Source organism: Lichenostomus cassidix, chromosome 19, assembly GCF_008360975.1.
Source record: "Lichenostomus cassidix isolate B80296 chromosome 19, HeHo_3.0, whole genome shotgun sequence".
Lineage (NCBI taxonomy): Eukaryota > Metazoa > Chordata > Aves > Passeriformes > Meliphagidae > Lichenostomus > Lichenostomus cassidix.
The window spans coordinates 3,451,061-3,470,668 of NC_139499.1; the positions used below are offsets into that span (position 1 = coordinate 3,451,061).

Consider the following 19,608-nt stretch of genomic DNA (forward strand, 5'->3'; position numbering starts at 1 on the left):
GTTTTTTTGTGTGTTGTACTTCTTGGTGCCTATTAATGGCCTCTGTGCCTTTTGTCAGAAATGTAAATGTCTAACAGACAGATGCCTGCATTGCCCACAAACAAATCCATAGTGATACCAGGCATTAATTGACTGGCACAGAGACACTGCCCTGTTATCAACCCCAGTCTTTATATTCCACCACACTCAGTGCAGCACCAGCAGAACATGAAAAAGCTTCTGTTTGCCTCTTTACTGTGATTCTGGAGGTAGAGGCTGTATTTATTCTGCTCGCTACTGTTCAGCTGATTGTGTTGATGATCATGTAGCAAATCCTCAGTAACAGAGGAAACATTCTAGCCTGTTACTGGGAAAAAAATAAGTAAAAGGTCACATAAACTTTAGTTCTTGCTGTAGACACAGCTGCTGGTGAGAGCTGTCCAAGGAGGGAAGTGCTCCAGAGCATTAACAGCCCTGCGTGTAGGATGGACTTGCTGAGTTAGATCTATACCATATTGCAGTGATTTTCTAACTCTGCATAAAATCCTAGCCTACTAAATTAAACTTGCCATCTGACACATGGGGAGTTGATAGTTTTTAAAAAGTGAGTTGATAGTTTTTTAAAAAGAGAGTGACCCACCCAAGTGTGTTGTGCTCTGCCTGCCAAACACAGCCCCTTCGACAGTTTGAGGAGTAGATATTTGTGTAGAGCAAATGGGAAAAGTTTTGGAGATAAGGTCACTGCCATGTGTTTAATAATGGTATAACAAAAACAGGAGGGGAAGAAGTGGCTGTGGTGTGATAAAATTAGTGACTCTCAGTCATATGGACTCAAGATATATTAATGTTACAGAATATAAAAAACCATCAGGATAGAATCCTGTTGAAGTTCTGGGGAATGATTTATGTTCTATTTACAGTGAGCTATGGGATCTTGATGTGGGAGTACTAGCAGGTGTGTTGGAAGGGTGTTTTGTTGGCAAGTGAAGAAAGATCAGGGCTTGTACAGTATAAAATGAAATGCCAATCTGGGCTCTGCTCACTGACAAGGATGTCCCCAAGTGTTTGTGCACTAAGTGGCAATCCATTTTTGCTGTAGTATGGGGGTGTGGGAGTAGTGGGGTTTGGCTGCTTCTCTTTCTGCTTTCCCTTGGCACATATTAAAATGCCACTCTGCAAGAGTTAAAGCACAAGAAAGGAGTTCAGGTTACTCTACAGGATTTCTCAGCAACCTTCACACAGAACAGGGTCTCCAGCCCTGTCCCTCTTCCCAAGGGCACTGTGCCCTCTCTCTTGTCATTGTGCCTCTCTCAGTGGATTCTGCAAAATAAAAAGAGGTCTGCTGGTGAGCATCCAGAACAATGAATCTTCAAAGTTCAACCCAGTACAATTTCCACCTTGTTTTTTTTTGCTTAGCAATACTTTTTATTTCAATATTCCAAGCTAACAATTTTAATGACATGCAAGTACTTTTTTTTTCATACTGCTTGTAAGCTAAACTTCAATGGTTGATGTTTGAGTGAATTGGAATTCTAATTTCTCATTTTCTGCTGATAAATGTTCTCAAAAGATTATACCTTTGTCCTTGCAACATCAAGCCTGGTCTGGTGTATTGGAGGCAGCAACTAAAAGCACACAGTGCCTAGGCAACATGGGCTTTTTTTTAAATGTGTGCTGCTCTTAAATCTCCTAAATTATTAAATTTGACTTCAGCAAAGTCTCCTTAAATAGGCTGCATTATGCTGTAGCTGCCTTCTGAATTACCTCAAGAAAATCCTATTGCGAGTCTCTCCTGAATTGAGGAAAATGAGCTTTGTTGTGCAGAGGAGACATCTGGCTTGGAAAGTATTGGGAGGAGCAGTGAGGGTGAGGATTTGCAGGGATAGTTTTGGTCTTGGTCTTAACAATGTGTGTGAGTAATTTGAGGTGTCAGTGGAGCCTCTTGGTGATTGATAATACATATATAAATAATAAATAAATAAAGTTAAATAGAAACTGACAAAATTGGTTGGTTTGGGGTTTTTTAAGAGGAAAGTCAGAGTTGAGAGAAAGTGTCACAGATGATTTCCTGAGAGGTTTCTTGGTCATGTTTCTTTGAGCCTCAGATACTGCAATGTTCTGCAAGAGTCTTTGCTTTGATTTTTTTTTAACAAAAGAACATTTCTTGCTCTGAGTTTTAGCGTGAGAAACTTGTAAAAACAAAGCAGAAATGCTCCAGAATAAACAGGGTCATATTAAGAAACCAAATTGTTTTGGATAATTTTTATAAATTGTGACTGTGTCCTTAACTTGGGAGAGAAGAAGGAAAATGGGTTTATTTTCTGATTATTATTTTTTTAATGTGGGAAAGCGAGGCTTGATTGCATTGCACAGAGTCCATTCTTGTTCATTTGTTCCCTGGTCTCAGTTTGCCCTGTGGTACCAATATTCCCCTTCAGCGTTTCACTTCTGTAATTGGGCATTACAGGAAGAGCAAGAAAACATCAGAGCTCATGGACGCTAATCTGTGTTCTGTTGCTGATTTATCTTGGGTCCTCATGGCTCACTTAATTATGGCATCTTTTCATTTTCCAAGAATTTAGTATAATAAGATATTGACTTTTTTGTTTAGAGCAAAAAATTAAGACTGATTGGCCTTTCTTATATGGTAAGTGGTTACCCCAGGGAGAAATGATTCTCTGTGTTGACCAAAGCAGCAAACCAATATATGGATTGTGCTGTATGGATTGCTGTGTCCCAAGGGTCTCCCTGTTGGCCTCTGGTGAAAGAAGAGCACAAAGTTTTCCCCACCCCTGAATGCTCACCAGCTGTATCTTTGTTGTATGCAAATGAAATACTCAGAGCTGATATCTAATACCATCAGCCAGGGCTCACCCAGGGTCCTGTGTGTTATTTTATGTGTTCATTGTTGTGACTGCACAAATATCCTGCAGACCCTTCATCTGGGGCAGAAAACCTGCCAGTGCTCCCTGGTATTTAATGTGCAGGTATCCTCTGAAAAACTGTGCTGTCAGATCTCTCTGTGTGTACTGCCTCCTCTCTACTGCCTTTAAAATATACCAACTTCTTAATTGTGTCACTACTTCTTGTTAGATTGTGGTGACCATAGGAGAAAGCTTTAATTATTTTTTTAAATTTTTTTTTTTGCCTCTGCCAGCTGCCAGCAGAGCAGTGCTGAAGGCAGCAGCTGTAGCTGTGCACACTTGTATTGGGCACAAATGTCCTGCTGCAGTGAGCAGACTCTCCCAAATGGGCCCCTCTGGTTAGGCAAGTGCAAGGTGAGGCTTTTCTTCTGGCAAGAACATCCTCCAGAGCACTGTTTGCAGGGGAACCAAGCATGGAAAAAGTCCATTCCTCAGCAGCAGTGCAGAGAATGTGATTTGCAAAGTCCCTGGTTAAACAAAGTACTGAAGGTTTAGGGCATGAAGAAAGCTGTGTGTGAGTGAATGCTGGGTGTATGGTCTGCAGGCAGGTTCACTGCTAGTCCCTGGGATTTCTGCTGGCCCAAGTACATTTAAAACCCATCTGGTGTGACTGTGTCAGTGAAATCAATATCTTTGCCAGTAAGGTTTAGGCTGACAGACCTCATGTAGGTGCAGCTGCATTATATAAAGGTGGTTTGTGTGGGGTGTAGCTCAATCCATGTTTTCAGCCAGAGTGAGCAGCACTGGTTAAAGTGCTTGTCATGCTATAGCCATTTTCAAGTTGTGGAGGAGGAGGATGTGCCAGTGTAACTAATGGGATAAACTTTCTGTGGTCTGGCAAGTCCTCAGTCACAGCAGAATGAAGTGAGCAGCTCATCTGATCAATCAACCACTGCTCTTCAGAGCCCTGGGAATAGTAGAGGAATCATACAAGTTGCTTAACTTTGCCTTGCTGCTGCCTAGAACAGACATCTGAGCCATGGGTGAAAAGATTTATGAAGGATAATAAAAATAGAGAGGAGAGGGGTGTTAGCAGGTGGGGTAGGAAGATGGTGATTTCTTCACAGCTAGTTTTGTCTCTGCTTCTAGGAAGCTTTGTTCTTTTTCAGAAGAAAGGTAGCAAAACCTGAAACTCAGAAGTAGAGTATCCAAAGTGGGGACTAAGGTCTGATCTAACTCCACATCCTGTGGTTTTCCTCTACTTGGAGGCATTTTAGCCAGAGATTTTCACCATGCTTGAGTCTTGGTCTTGAGCCTCCCTCGTGGAGGTGAGGGATTCAGTTCACAATCAGTTCAGTTCAATGGAAAAGCAATCCTTAGCAGGTGATGAGCAGAGGATTGCTTTTCCATTTTCCCCATTGCTGAGACAGTGACTGGGAAGTTGGGCTGCACTGGGAATTGATGGGATGAATGTTCAAACAGTCCCAGGAAGACACACAACACAGTTTGGGTTTGCAAACTGCTGTTCTGCGTGTTTAAACCATCCAGAGAGAGGGGGAGGTTTAGAAATAAAAGTTAGCAAAAACTCACAGAGTTCATTCATCATTTTTGTGCTCAGGAAGGCCTAAACAGATCATCTACACGATGGTGATGGTCAAATGAGCAAAACATGTCTTGTATGGCAATTATTTTCAATGTGCTAATAACACATAAGCAGTTGTGAGTGGTTTAAAGGTTCCTGCCGGATCTGTGGAAAAATCTGCATTTTTACTGGGAAGGAAGAGCAGGTAAAGGTGCCTGAAGATGGGCTGCAGTGCAGGGTGGCTTTTTCTAAACCACTGGAGATTGCAAGAGCTTGATGACATAGCATGTTTGGTGGGAGTACACTGAGTGAGGTTGCCTTTCTCATCCAAGGTTGTAAAATGTGATTTAGGTGTCGCTTAAATGCTTTACATGTTGTAATTAACCAGCCTTGCAAAATTTTTCTCATCCATTTGTCGCAGGAACTTAATTTGAGCTGTAAAATATCATTTGTTTTCATCACTTTTTGGCAAGGAGAATTTTATTCCTGAGCTTGTAAATCTCCTCTTTTTTTTTTTTGGCAAGGCCAGACTGAGGGAGGAACTTGCTTTCTTGGCCCAGAGGGTGATATTTGGAGCACTGGGAAGGTGTGGGAGCAGGGGATGGTAGATGATGGCTGGGGGTTTCTGCTCAGTGTTTACTTCTGCATTCTTCTACCATCTCTATTTCTCTCCCAGGGCAGACCTGGGAACTGTCATCTGACCGTCTGACAGCTTCTGTGCTGGCCAAGTAGTGTCCTGCTTGTGCTCTGCCAACCTCAGACAGCAATATCACACCTTGTCAGGGCTGGCTGAGGGAATGTCTTGAAAAACCCATTTCATTAGTCTGAGGGCTCTGGGGTGTAGCAGGAATTACTGAATTCAGCTCCCAAGCCAGGTGATGATATAGAAGATATTTTCATGGGCTTGATGGGCAGTGTGAGCTCTCTCTGGCTGTGCTTTCAGGCACCAGGAGTGTCTAGTGACTGACAGTGTCCTTGTGCCAGACAAGAACAGGGTGCAGGAAAGGCTCTCCTGGGGTCCCTTAGTCAGAGGATACCAGGGTAAATTTAGGATAAAAGTTGATGTCTAATTTTTAAACCAAGAAATAGTTGTGCTGTTGCTCAGGTGTCCTGGCATGGGCAGTTCTGCACAGCTGAACATGCCAGCCACATTCTCCTAGCAATCCACTTATCCCAGAAGGTGTGAGCACTTTCCACACTGAAATCTTTTGGACAGCTGCTAAATGACAATCTTGGCTCTACTGCTCATGTGTGCCTTGTTTCAGTGGTGGTGAGAAAGGAAAATTAGTTTTTATTATCAAAAATAGTTTTCTTAAGCCACAGCCATGGCTTTGTCTTATCCTCCCTTCCTGTTGGATTTGCAATATATATGAATCATGTCTATGTGCACATGCTGTGTGTGAGATACTGCATTACATCTTGGGGAATGAGGAAAAGTGATTTGGCAAATGTTCCTTAATTACCTGTGGCTTTCACTTTTTATATCTAAAGCCTTCAAATAACTTTCGTATGTTTTAAGTAAATAATTGGTGTTTGATGCTTGTGCAGTGAGGATACATGTTAAGGATCTTGAAGCATAATTTCTTGTTTTTCCTTAAATTTGGAAAGAATCCTGTTCTGTCCCTCTTCTCGCCTCCCCCTGAGGAGGCCATGGAGATGCTCCAAGGGCTGGAGCCCCTCTGCTCTGGAGCCAGGCTGGGAGAGTGGGGATGTTCACCTCAGAGACACCTGAGACAGACCTCAGAGCACCTTCCAGTGCCTAAAGAGGAGAGCTAGAGAGGGACTTTGCACAAAGGCCTGGAGTGACAAGACAAGGGGAAAGGGCTTCCCACCTCCAGAGGGTAGGGTTAGATGGGATATTGGGAAGAAATTCTTCCCTGTGTAGGTGGGGAGGCCCTAGCACAGGCTGCCCAGAGAAGCTGTGGCTGCCCCTGGATCCCAGGAAGTGTCTAAGGCCAGGTTGGATGGGGCTTGGAGCAGCCTGGGATAGTGGAAGCCCATGGCAAGGGTGGAACAGGATGGTCTTTAAGCTGTCCCATCCAGGCCAAACCATTCCATGACTGTATGGTATATACAGCATACACTGAACTGCCATTGCCCCCAAACAGCCTGCTGGGAATTTGCTGTGTGGATCAGATCCATTGTTGTGGGTCTTATTGTCCCATCTCTCTCATCATTTGTCCTTTTGAATAACCTTCAAGGCTGTTTCTAACCCAGACTTAGCTGCCAAACCAACATCAAACAGACTTGTAGCTCATGGGCTCAGAAATGCTCAAATGGATGAACCAAATGTAGCAGAGAAATAAAAAGCCCTGAAACTCAAGACTGCTCTGTTGGAGCCTTTGTCTCCATCCCACATCCAATGTGAGTGTTAAAATAAAATTGACTGGCCCTTGCTTCATGGGTTTGGATGCTCTTTGTTTTCTTTTTGAAAAAGCTTTGACAGTAATTGGAAGAGACTTTTGCAGTGGTGCTCTGGATCTCCTGCCCTGTAGTAATAAATGACAGGTTGTTCTCTTGTAACTAATAGTCCTGTAAGGTGGAACTTCTGTGTTTTGGAGTGGGTTGGTTGGTTGGTTGACATTAAACATGTAATAAATTACAGATAGCTGAGGAATTTATTTAATAGTTTGATTTTTTAAAATAAAATTCAAAGAAAGCTAATTTTAAATTTCCCATATTCTTGGCCTCTGTTCTTTTACTTGGCTTTCCTGGTAATGTTTGTCACAAATGCAGCATGTGATTCATGCGATTGCAGCCTCAAAGGGCTTGGGAGGAGAGAATTTGTAGAAGTGCAATTATTTTTTGCCATATCCCTGTGGCTGTAGAATAGTCTTAAAGCTGAGAATTACACACTGAGAGCTCTGCTGTTTTGTGCTGTGTGTTGGCACTGAGTCAGATGTGCTGGCAGGGCAGGCTCTGTGCCAGAAGGGAGACATCAATGCTCTGAAGTACCAGTGGCCTCTGTGGTGTGATACCACCTCTGTATTTTTGTCTCCTGGACTTCCAAGAGCAGTGGAATGTTGATAGCGCTAAAACTCCTAATGCATCTTCACTTCTAAAAATGTATTTGAGTATGGAAAGCTCACCTGGATGTTGACTGGGGAGAGCAACTTCTGACCCACCTGGGCTAAATACCTCCTTTCAATAGGAAAGCAGTGGTTGGATTGGCAGGGATTTAATCCATTACCATATTTAATGGTCAGGCCAGATGTCTTGTCTTTCCCTGAGCAGGGTAAAGATGGTTTGTATAACCCAGCAACCTCCACTCACACACTCCCTTTTAGTAGCTAACTAAGGTGGGTGAGCACACCTGGGAATTACCAGCACACCTTGGTTACTGCAGTGAGCTTGTTGCCTCTTTCATAAAGAAATCACAACTATTTGCACTGAATGGCATTTTGTGTAATCATTGTTGATAAGAGAGATATTAACAAAGCCACAGACAGTTTTAGAGTCAGCACTGCCCTTAGTTATTGTTTGTTCTCTGCTCCCACGTGGACTGATAATGAGCATTTCTGCCTCATTTAGTCATATGCTTGATGGATATATGTGGGAGTATATATGTGTATCTACTGTCCCTGCTTCAATAGACTTCCCTTGTATTTATTTTTAAATTTTTTTTACTATTTTTACTATTTTATGGTCTTTTTAAAACCTGACATTAAGGAGAAAATGTTTTGATTAGGCAACTGGGTGGCTTCTAGTGCACAGGATGCACTGCAGCATTCAGCTGCCTTTAGGAAAAGCTCTAATCTGGCTGTCAGCTGCTTGGAACTATTCTCACACATTCTCATTTCAGAGACTGTGCATTAGGGGGGATGACAACCTTCTTTTCTGAACTGGACTGGAGTTTGGTAGCTGGGACTCTTGAGTGTTCTGATATTTCTGTCCATTTGTGAAGTGTTGATAATACTTGGCTCTCTCGTAGGGCTGTCAGGAACACAGCAGGCTTGATTTGGCACTGAGAAAATGCAGAGAATCTTCTATGATATTCTTGGGGACAGTATTGTTCTGCCAGCTTCCAAAACTGCCAAATGCTTGTAAGACATTCCAAAATAACCAGTGTTACTAGGGAGAGCAGGAGGGAGAGAGACAACTTGGTAGTGGTTGAGCTCCAGGTCTGTGCTGGATTTTGTGGGAGTACTCTCCAAACTTCAGATCTCTGCTGGTCTGTGATGTGATGGTAAAACATGCAGTTGGTCCCTGTATCATGGATAAAAGACACATTGTGAACATGTTAAGGGTAAATGATGAACTGTGAGGAATTACAAGGGTTGAAAGTATTGATGTGAAATATTTGAGCTAGCTGGGGTGGCTTGGCTCTTCCTTAGGAGCTCTCTGTGTGGTCTTGTGTTTCAAAAGTCACAGTGAAACCTCTGCTTCACGGAGCAGAGCATAGGTAGATTTTGTGACTACTCTTCATTTCTGAGATCTTTTTTAAATACTAGTATTACTATTACTGTCTGGTGGTGCATCAGTGACATGTTTGCAGAAGTGGTTGGGGATGGGAAGATCCTCATTCCAGGAGATGGCTTGAAAAATCCTCTAAGCAGCCTCATTTTCTTTTTAGGCTACTTTCATTAAAAACATGGAGTGTTTGCATTCACAAAAAGTGGGATATGTTGAGATGGGTAAGAAAGTGGCTTGCAGTATCTCTGACTAGCCCTCTAAGGCAGGTGTGGGGTGGTCAATGTTCAGTCCCATTTGCATGGATGTCACACCTCTAAAATGTTTGCCTTTGAGGTGCATTGTGTCCATGCATTTGAGAAGGTAAAACAAGGGAAATGAAATGCAAAGACAGAGCTGTTTCTCTGCCACCTCAAGGAAATGGTTCCTGAAGATCTGACTGACTTTAGGTCTTTCCTTCTGCAAAGTGCTCATACTCTCAGTCCCTCTTTATATTAGGTGATAAAGCAAAGCTTTTATTACCTTGTGAAGCTCCTGAAGGTCATGAAAGTGATTGCTCTTTGAGTGTTCAAGATCCTTTTTGCAAATCCTGCCAGGGACTATTCTACAGGGAGCTATTCCATGCCCTTGCTGCCTGTGGTTTGATGTTTCTCAGCCCTGACAGATGAACTGTGGCTGAAAAGCCATTGCCAAGGTCTGTTGCTTTCCAAAGGGATGCAGCAGCTTTGTGCTCCTGGTTGCTAGATTGTTTTCTCTGGGTTCATTTGCTTGTTAAGCAATCTTCTGATGGCATCCAGGATCCTTCTTCATGTGCTTGTGGATGCTGTGAGTGATGTGTGATGACCACCTTCTTAAGAAAACTTGGTGCTCCTCCTGGTTTGGCTCAAACTTGCTGAGGTGGGATGGGATCAGCAGCAGGAGTGAGAAGTGTTGTATCTTGTTGGGTTTGCCCTTGGACCAGGATTGATGAACTGGATTTTAGTTTTGGTTCTGCTCCTGATGTTGCCTGGTGATGCCTCTGGTGTTTTTGGCTGAGTCCACTGACGTCAATCCCTCTCCCTGTAGTTTAACTTTTGCTGTTGAGCTGTTCAGTTTGCTGTGGAAAAATAGGCTGTACAAGGGATGTGTGCTAATAACAGCTCTAGGAACAGAGAAGTCATTGACTCTGGGATGAATATGATAACCTTAAACTACAGCATAGCATGGTACTGATGACCCTGTAGTCATTAGTGTCATATTTACTCTCTGACTGAGATGTTCTTAAGCCAAATTTTATTTCAACCAACAAGTAAATAGTTTTGTTGTTTCAAATGAGAAAAGTTGTTCATGCTTATTACTAAATTATCATTGACTTAAAAAACAATCAGGAAAAAGGATAATGTTGAGTAGAGCAATAGCAGTGTTTTAATTATGTGAAGCTCAAAAGATATTTTCACTTTGCTGGAATCTAATACACAGGCTGGAGGCGTGAAAGCTCTGAGTGTGACAGAATTACTAAAGAGTAATAGCACCAGCCAGGATCCTTAGATTACTGGGTGTTCTGACTCCCTCATTTATGTCATACAGAAGGGAATGCTCTGTGGTTTGGGTTTTGGTTTTTTCCCTGTTCTTTTAAAATACTTTTCAAGCTTAGTGCTTACTGAAGACAAGGCACCATTCAGGGACTGTTCTCAGTGCACCATATAAGTCTCAGGTCTCCAGAGCTCCCATTCCTTTGGATGGCTTTGATTTCCTTCCAGTTCTTTTCCTCATTAACTTGCAGTGCTCCTACCCACTCCTGACTGGAGCAATTCCTGAGCAGGCCGTTGTCACTGGTACTCTGAAGAAAACTTCTAGTCCTGAGATGTCTCAGGATATGTTAACATGACCCTTTTCTCTGTTTTGCACCCACTTGCAGTGTGAATGTGGTTGTAATTGTCAGAGAAGAGCTGGTGCCTGGAGGTTTGTGACCCTTCCTGGGCGTTTCAGAATTAATTACAGTCTTTCATCTACTCTGAGGGTCACATTCTCTTTGTAATTGCACTGAAGTGACTTTCCACTACATTTAGTACATGCATGCAGACATGCCATCATTTGTTCTGTAAGACACAGCCTCCCCAAAATTACAAGGAGTAAGCCTGCCTGCCTTGAAGATGGCATTAGGGTGTTCTCTCTCATTAAATGAGCACAAATCTTCTGATGTGGTCTCGTTGGTTCCCTGTTGCATTTTCACCTTCCAGTAAAGAACAGAATTTCTGTGTGTAATGCAAGCTCTCTCTTGTTGGACAGTTCTCTTCACTAGCCATACTGGTGCAAACTGGAGTTAAGCTTGCAAGGATGTGTGACATTATCTGTTGTAACACAGCTCCGAGTTCTGGTATTCTCCAGGGAGCAACCTGTGTTCAATATCCCATCTGCCCCAGAAGCTTCTGCTGTGTTGTATGGGAAACACAGACCTCCTTGAGCTTGTGAGGTGTTCAGTTTGACTGCCTACAACTCTGGCTGGTTGTTCTGCTCTCAGGAGATCCAGGGATTTCTTCTCTTTGCTCACTTTGAATGACTCAGTAAATAGTTCCCTAGAAATGCTCCAATAGACATGTGGGTCAGTTTTTAGCCTCCTGCTGCATGTTTTTCAGGTTGCTTCTCTTGGACCCAAGGGGTACCTGGAGGCCAGTTTAGGTATCACCAGGCTGCTTTTATCCTTGAGGTCTCAGACTTTTGATCTCAGTGATGTCTTTGATAAGGAGCTTTACAAACTTTGCTCATTTGTTTTCTGTGATATGTGGTTAAAGAACAGCAGCCTGATATGTGGTTAAAGAACAGCAGCAGTTGCTTTCTTTGGATGAGATTAGCTCTTGTAATGCCTTATGATTTTTGATATTTGTAACTGCATTCAATTTTAGTCTGTGTGATGGCAGCTAGAAATAACATTTTTTCTTTATATATGAGTAGAATTTGCTCACTAACTCCATGCTGCTACAAAAAATTCCCCTTTAAATCCTCTAAGCTATTTGCACTAATCCTCATTACTGTATTTTGTACATTTCTATATTTTGCCTAATGCTGCATTTTTCTCTTGTACCTAAGAAAGCCTTAAAATAGGAATTCTGGAATAGAAAAGGACGTGTAAGAAGATTGCAGATTACTGTTGGTTTTCTAGTGGTCACTCTTTTCATTGCTGTGTTAATGTAGAGGCTTAATGAGCAAGTTTGACTCCAGGGCAAGGCCAAGTGCTGCTCTGAACAGCAGTTCCTATCTAGGATTCCTTTGAAATTAAGTATTTGCTATCCTGCCATCTTTTATTTTTTTATTATTTGTGCCTATTGAATTTGTCAGGGCACAGTAAAGGGTGCAGTCACTCAAAGCTGCTGCCTGAAAACTTGGGGAGATCGGTAGTGATGCCCTCAGAGCAGCTGCTAAAGCATGTTTTGGATATTTGTGCCTAAATCTAGAGCTGCCATGATCCCTCTGCTCCCCTTTGACTTTCTGTTTTGTATGTGTGCATTGAACCAAAACCCCCTACCCTACTGAGGGGTGACTCCAGAATGTTTTCTAACAGGGCCTGTCACTGAAGGAGGACAGGTTTAGGTTGGATATTAGGTGGAAATTCTTCCCTGTGAGGGTGGGGAGGCTCTGGCACAGGGTGCCCAGAGAAGCTGTGGCTGCGCCTTCCTGGAAGTGTTCAAGGCCAGGTTGGACAGGGCTTGGAGCAGCCTGGGATAGTAGAAGGTGTTCCTGTCCCTGTTCTGGTCCTTGGCAGGGGGTTGGAATGAGATGATCTCTAGGGTCTGTTTCAGCCCAAACCAATCTGTGACACACATGTTGGTGAGAATATGCAGCCTTTGTAACCTGGCCTCCCCTGGATGGTGTGTGTAGCTGCTTCCTTTAGCAGGGTATTTACATAGCTAACAGCTTCCCTGGACAGTTTCATGTTCTTCTCTCCCATTTCTCTTTCAGGCCATGGCCTGTTTGCTTCTCCACAAGGTTCTGCTACTTCATGAACTGAAGCTCTTCATTACAGAGGAGGAGTGGGAGGAACTGATCAGCAGAAGCATCAGCCAAGTGACAGAGGTAACAAGCTCCAAGACATTTAATGCACACATGACACCTAATGGGTACTGCTTTCATTAGTCTGGCTCATTTCAGAGCTGCAGTCTGGGTCTGTGCTCAGTGCTCCTAGAGACCTTGTGCCTGCTGCCACCAGCTCTGAGCAGTGCCCACCAGGCTGGCAGAATTCTTGTAACACCACTGTGATGTGCCTGCTGCAGCTCAGTGAGGCTGTGTATAGATCCAAGAGACAGAGCTCCAATTTTGGGGAATACACTCATACAGATCAATTTAAGGTGGTTTAAACAAAAGAAAAAACCAAACAGCAAAAAAACCACCACCAACAACAAAACAGTATAGTAAATATTAGTTGCAGGACACATTATGGAAGTTCTGAATGGGATTGAACTTCAGGGCCACAAAGGCAGAGCTGAGGTGCAATGGCCTTTTGGCTCCTGGTGTGTTGCAGGCCTTCTGGACTAGACTCCCTTGCTAATATTATATATCAGGGAAACCTTAAAATACATTGGAAAACAATTTGTACAGAAGAAGCAGTGAAAAAAATTGCAGGGCCTCTGAGTCAGTGGCAAGTGAAAATTGTACCTGAGGACAGTTTTTGGGTGCAGCTGTTATGTGGGAGATGATCTGTGGGACAGGAGGTGTAAGAAACACATGCCATTGACTTGTATTCTTGTGGATTGACGGGGGGGGAACCAAGCAGCCAAATTAATGTTGTGATGTGGTGACTAAACTTGATGACATGGGAGATTCCAGTCTTGGAGTTCCTACCTAACTGCAATAATGACCTCTTTCTCTAAGGGTAGCTTTCATTCTTTACTTCTTCAGATGCAGGTTACATGGTAATTTAGGCTATTCTCTAATTTGCTGTGCTGAAACGGAACAATTAGATCTGTTTCTTTCTGTCAAGGAGGGACAAAATCTAAGCAAGTTTAAAACAAGGAATTTAAAGATGCTGTTTATAATTCTAGAGAAAGCAGGTAATCCTCGGTTTCATTAAACACTTTTTATTTAAAGATTACTTCAGGAATCCAATGGGTGGAGTTAAGTATGATTTTGTTTCTCAGCTACATAAAACATGCCACTCCTCCCAACCTGGTCATCTCCAGGTTTCTCTCTAGCAGCTGAATGCATGCAGTACTCAGTGATTAACTGGTAAATCACAAACATTTACAATGCCTTTATGTTGTTCTTGTCAGGGAGGGTTTAGCATCTTGCAACCCATCCAAGATTCTAATGAGCTTTCCTGCCAGAGTTTCCTCAGTGCGTCTCATTTCTGTGGTCATGCATGTTTAAAGAAAAATTCCTGGGAAACACTGTCAGTTTGTTTGGGTTGTCCAAGGTTTACCCTGTGGGCAGGAGGCCTCCCATACTGTTTAATGGCAGTGGCATATAGGTGCTGGTTCTCTTTTTGGCCCAAAAAAGCCCTGAGATACCATTTTTACAGACTGCTGGTGGTCTTCATACATGTATGGGTTTTGCAGCTTCCTCCTGCTCCTGCCATGTACTTAACCCAGCTGGTGTGGTGCTGGGACAGCTGCATGTTAAATGTTGCTGTAGTGAGAAGGGGTCAAGGGCTTTTTATTCCACATAACAGTTTTGGTTCATAGCCAAAGGCTGGCACTTGTGCTGCAAGACTTTCTAAAGCTGCAAAAGGAATTCTGTGTCTTTTTGGTGGTGCAGAAATGTTCACTTCTCTAAGTAAGAGCTGTAAAAACATGTAGTGGCTCTGTGGTGTAGTAGAACAATATTCATAGTGTGACTGATCTCTTTTGAAGATGGTAAAAAATCTCTTGTAGCAGAAGTCAGAGGCTGGAACTGAGCACATTTAGAATCTGTAGAAAGTATGTATATGTCAAAGAGAGTATTCCACCATTAAAGTAACTTGCTGAAGAGTTTATTAGCTCTGAATCTCCAGGTTGTAGTGTGCTTGGCTGAGAGAGAAACTGCAGTTTGGGTAGAAGTTTCAGGCCTGATGTTGAAATTATGGGGGGAGTTTGTTTGGGAAGAGCTTGGACTAAACAAGAGCCCTTTCTGTTGCTGCTGTCCTCACATGCTCCTGCTTACTTGGAGGATTGGGAGGACATTTGCACAACTCTGTGTTGCTCCTGCAGCTCAGTCTCATCCCTTTTCTTCTGAGACTTGTTTCCATGGGCCATTCCAGGTCAGCTGTGATTTCAGAGGTGTGTATGTGAGTGGGTAAGATGTTGGCATGTGGGTGCTTCCCTGTGAGAACCTGGACTGAGAGCTGTGGGATGCTGTGGAAAATACTGCCCTGCCTCTGCTTGAAATGTCTGTACTTGTTGTCATTGGCCATTCCTGCCACTATCCCTCACAAATAGCTGTTTAAAGAGGAACCAGTTATAATCTAGAATTTTATACCTTTCTTTGACCCACGGCGAGGTTTGCAGCTCTCACTGATGTGCACTTGTAATTCAAGCAGAGCTGTTGCTCACAATGAGAAGGTCACCTGAAGGCTTTGCTATGCTCTGTGTCCTGGGTCACATTTGCAGCTCACAGGCTGTAGCTCTCCAGCTGCAGGGTTGCCATGGCAGGCTTAAGGCTGTCAGTACAAGATATTATCTCCTGGTGTGTGCCTGCTTATCCTGTCTTGCCTCAGGGATTGCACTGCACACCTGCTGAGATCCCTTGGTGAGGAGCATCAAGGGATGGCTTAGGCAGCGATATGAGCTGGAACTGGGGAAGAACCAATGTGAGACAAGTGCAGTCTTGGATATCATTGAATTATGCAGGCAAGGCTAAGAGGCAGATGAGGGAAAATCAACGGCCAGGAACGTTAAGTGAAGAGACAGGGTCCCAAAATAGCAGCTCTGGCTGCTGCAAGGCAATGGCTCTTGTGCTTACATAAACTAACTTGACCTTATTTGTTCCCAAATGGTTTAAGCTTGCTTATAAAACATACATCACAGCCATGAGGGATCCATGTTTGCCCTCTCTTTACTGCCAGTGAGGCAGGTCTTGATATTCCATTGGGTACTTTCGAGTTGACTCGTGTGTGTGAGAGCCCTGCTTGCTGTTGATGCTCTTGGCTTATGCTGCTGGGTCACCTCGGCAGAAAGTCTCATCCACAGCCCTGCACTGCAAACGTGAGGAAGCAGAAAAATAGCTCTGGCACACTTTTGGCCTCCCAAGTCCTAAATAGTTTCTTTATACAAAGCAGAACCTTAGCTACAGTTGTTCAAGTCTGTTCTAACAATGGGGCTCTGGATGGCTCAGTTGTGTTCATGGTATGAAGAAAGAGTTGCTTCATGTTGTAAGTGACAGAGCTCACCTGGGATGCTGGAACATTTGACAGAAACATCTTCCTCTTGGAAGGCTTTGATCTTTGTCAGTAGGCCTCAAAGTGCTTTACAAAGGAAATTCAAACCAGAGAGTTGTTGATGTAATGGAGAAAATATTTTGCAGAAACCCAAGACATAAATGGATTTGGTTTGCTAAAGTCATTCACCCCGTTTTACAGATGACACTGCTTGGCTGGGAGCTGAGCCAAGAACCAAACTCAGGCCTCCTGAGACATCTCAGAGACCCTTTTTGTGCATGGACAATCTGTCTTCAGCACAGCTCTGTGTGTTGGGCAGTCATCTCTGTCCCACAGTCATCTCTGCTGGCTGTTGTGAGTTCAAGCTGCCCCAAGTCCCACAGTGAGGTAGCTGCAGAGCCTGAGAGGTCCAATTCCCCCATTCCATGCAGGAAGCTCTCACCCAGTTTTGGTGAGGCATTTCTGGGTTTGCTGCTAGGGCTCACACACTCTTTCTGACTCTATCCAGTACCTCTCAATTTCATCTTTCAGCTCTCCTGTTTGTCACTGTAGGCACGTTTTGGTGTTTGCTTCCCTTGTTAGATATATTTGTGCATTCTTTTTGATATGTTATGAAATGGCTGTCTTGGCTTTGGAAAGAACTTGAACCTGTGCCAATTTTTTAGTAACTCACTGACAGATTTGGGGCAGGAAGTTCCAGGTTCTGAATACATAATTTCATTACCTTTTTTTGTCATCCCTTCCCTAGGGACCAGCTTGCCCTCCTGAACTGAGGTGTTCTGTGTAACACCCAAATTATGCTGAAGCTCCCAGTTAAGATGTGAAGGTCAAAGGGAGTGGGAATAGTCCAGAAAGTACATATTTCAATGGCTGTAAACTTCAAAACAGAACAGCCCTCATTAAACTGTTGTTAAAACTACTTTCTCTGGCTTGAACACAATGGTTTCCTGAGGTTTTCCTTTGTCTTTCTTCTGCAGTTAAGTACATCATAAGAAGAGATAAACTTTACTCCTGTTTTTCCCTTTGTTTTGTCAGGGTCATAAGGGATGGGCAGAGCAGACAGTGTTCTGGTTGGCTATTAGAAACCCAAATAGGATCAAGGCATCCTGTGCTGTAAAAGTGCTGATAGAATTTGATACACCTCAGTTCAGTGCAAGACCAAAGCTCTCCCAGTCACCAGTTCTGGGACTGTCAGATAATTGCTCATAGTCCCAATGAGATGCATTTGATGCCTCCATACACTTAGGTGGTTGCTTTGGCTTGGACTGGGCAGGCATGAATGTAGGCAGATGGGGAATTACATGGGCTGGGAAGGGATGGCATAGATAACCCAAGACCTGTTTTCCATATCATGTGAAAGTTACTTTGTGCTCCCTGAAGACTTCTGTTGTATGGCATTCCAGGGTTTTGTTACTGTTGTGGAGTTTGGTGAGGGTTTTAAAATAACTATGTGGAGCTACTGAGAATGTGTGGAGGAGAGAGAGATGGACTATCTGGCCTTCCTCTGTAGACATGCCCTTAATTTCTGAAGGGCATCACATTTGATTATTGATGTCTTAATTTGTACAGAGATAAATTATTAAAGTGACTTCATCAAATCTCTAAAAAAGCCATTCTTCATTTTTTTTTTACCTTGAAGATTGCCTGAACTTTTATCTGTCCATCTTTATAAATTCTTAATTCATTGCCCTTTCTCAACCTCTTAGCTTGTAAAATGAGGCCAGTAGTGATTTAACTGATATCTTCTACGTGCTTTCAGAATACTGGATGTCTCTGTGGAGTCTTCCTTCTCCTCTGTTCCCTCAGCTGTTCTGTGTGGTTTTTCTCTGCTGCATTTTCATATGGCCTTTGGGAAAAAAAAATCAGATCTTTAAACTTGGGAAAGCATTGACATTTTCTGTGAGAATGGCTTCTGGATTTTTTTGTCTTCTCCCCCTAATAACAACCAAAATAAACATCACCAAAAATATCCTTTATTTACACCCTTCAGCATGTGGGTCTGCTTAGTCCCCTGCCTTCCCTTTCTCTTAGTCAGGGGCAAGCAGAGACTTGGTGTTTCCCTCATTTTGGGAGCATTTCTTGATGACTTGTTTGTGTTAGAGATGTGAAGAAGTAAGTTTTGAACATTTATACTTCCAGTCTTCAGAAACTTAGTGAGAGAGAATGGATGGAGGAGAGACTGTCAGTGCTTCTTTTCTGCCTTTTAAGTGCTCTCAGCAGGTCAGGTGGGTGATGTGAGAAGCTCTCCTGTGTACCTGGTGGAGTTGGAAATGGATGTGGCTCTGTGGATAGATGGAAACTGGAGTGAAGAGACATAACTCCTCTTCCCTCCTCCCTTTGTCTTCCTTGATTTAGCCCTAAGTTCTGTCTTGGGTTCTGTTGCATGGTGTATATTATCATGAAAGGAAGTATTTGGGACCAGCTTGCCTGGGATTTTGGAAGCTCAGAGCTGATTCCTGGTTGGTGTGGCTCTGTCATGTTACTTGGCCTCTTGTGAGACAGAGGGAATGATGCTGGCTTACCTCCTTCCTCTCAGGAGAAGCACAAGCAGAATTACAGCAAGACAAGGGTGCTTACATGGGATAATAATAAGAGCTGTGATCATACAGAATACTCAGTCCTTCAGTTGGTTGTCAGGTTGTCCTTAACCTCTCAAAAAGCACAGGAAGGCTCTGCCCTTTCCAAGCCTCTCCTGTATGGTGACATGGGAAATCTTGTGCTTTGGCTCACGTACTGGACATAGCTTGTAGGACCCCAAATGCACTTTGCTGGGCCCCTCTGGGTGTGATTCCACCACAGGGACCAGAGCCACACCACAGCAAAATCCCAGGCTGTGCTACTCTCTGGCATCCTGCATGCAGCAGGATGAGGCATGAGGGATAAGGCACAGCTTGGATCTCAGCATTCGGGGCTCAGACCTCTGGCACTTCCTCATTGTGGCTGGGGACATTCTGTGGGGTGGAACCTTTGCTGAGCTCTTGCTGGAGAAGAGGCTTTGCCTGCAGAACCCTGGGCTGTCCAGTGGTGTAAGGTGTGTATCTGCAGAAGGACTTGGCGCTGTGTCCAGCCATGAATCTGCATATTCATCCATCAGCGTCTGGTGTGCTGTGTGGGAGGAGGGGAGGGATGGAGGTAGCACAGCATGCAGAAAGAATGCAGGTTGGCCAGGTTTCTCCAGCTCTCAGTGATGGATCTGTCAGACTGATACCATGGAGGGGAAGGGCTGTTTGTTTTAAACAATGGGCTAGGCTGAAGGACATGCTGGGAATGCATAAATACTAAATGGTATTCAGACTTACAGCTGGGAACTGAGCTTGTCTCTGGTGGCAAAGCACTCTGTGGCACTCGAATTGCTGCTGTGTCTTGTGAGTCTCGGCTGAGCATGTCCCCCAGTGGTCCCTGTGAAAGGGGCAGAGGTGCAGGCAGGTGTGGATGTGGAGACTTCCAGA

At 43.7% G+C, this 19,608-nt stretch overlaps 1 protein-coding gene across 1 annotated transcript in view; it reads left to right on the plus strand.

Moving 5' to 3' along the window:
- The window catches only part of MYBBP1A (MYB binding protein 1a), a 53,087-nt gene that overhangs the window by 26,595 nt on the left and 6,884 nt on the right, over positions 1 to 19,608 (plus strand). Inside the window, exon 24 of the mRNA XM_085078822.1 lies at positions 12,772 to 12,885. Coding sequence (XP_084934948.1) covers positions 12,772 to 12,885 — 114 coding nt within the window. The remainder of the gene's footprint in view (positions 1 to 12,771; positions 12,886 to 19,608) is intronic.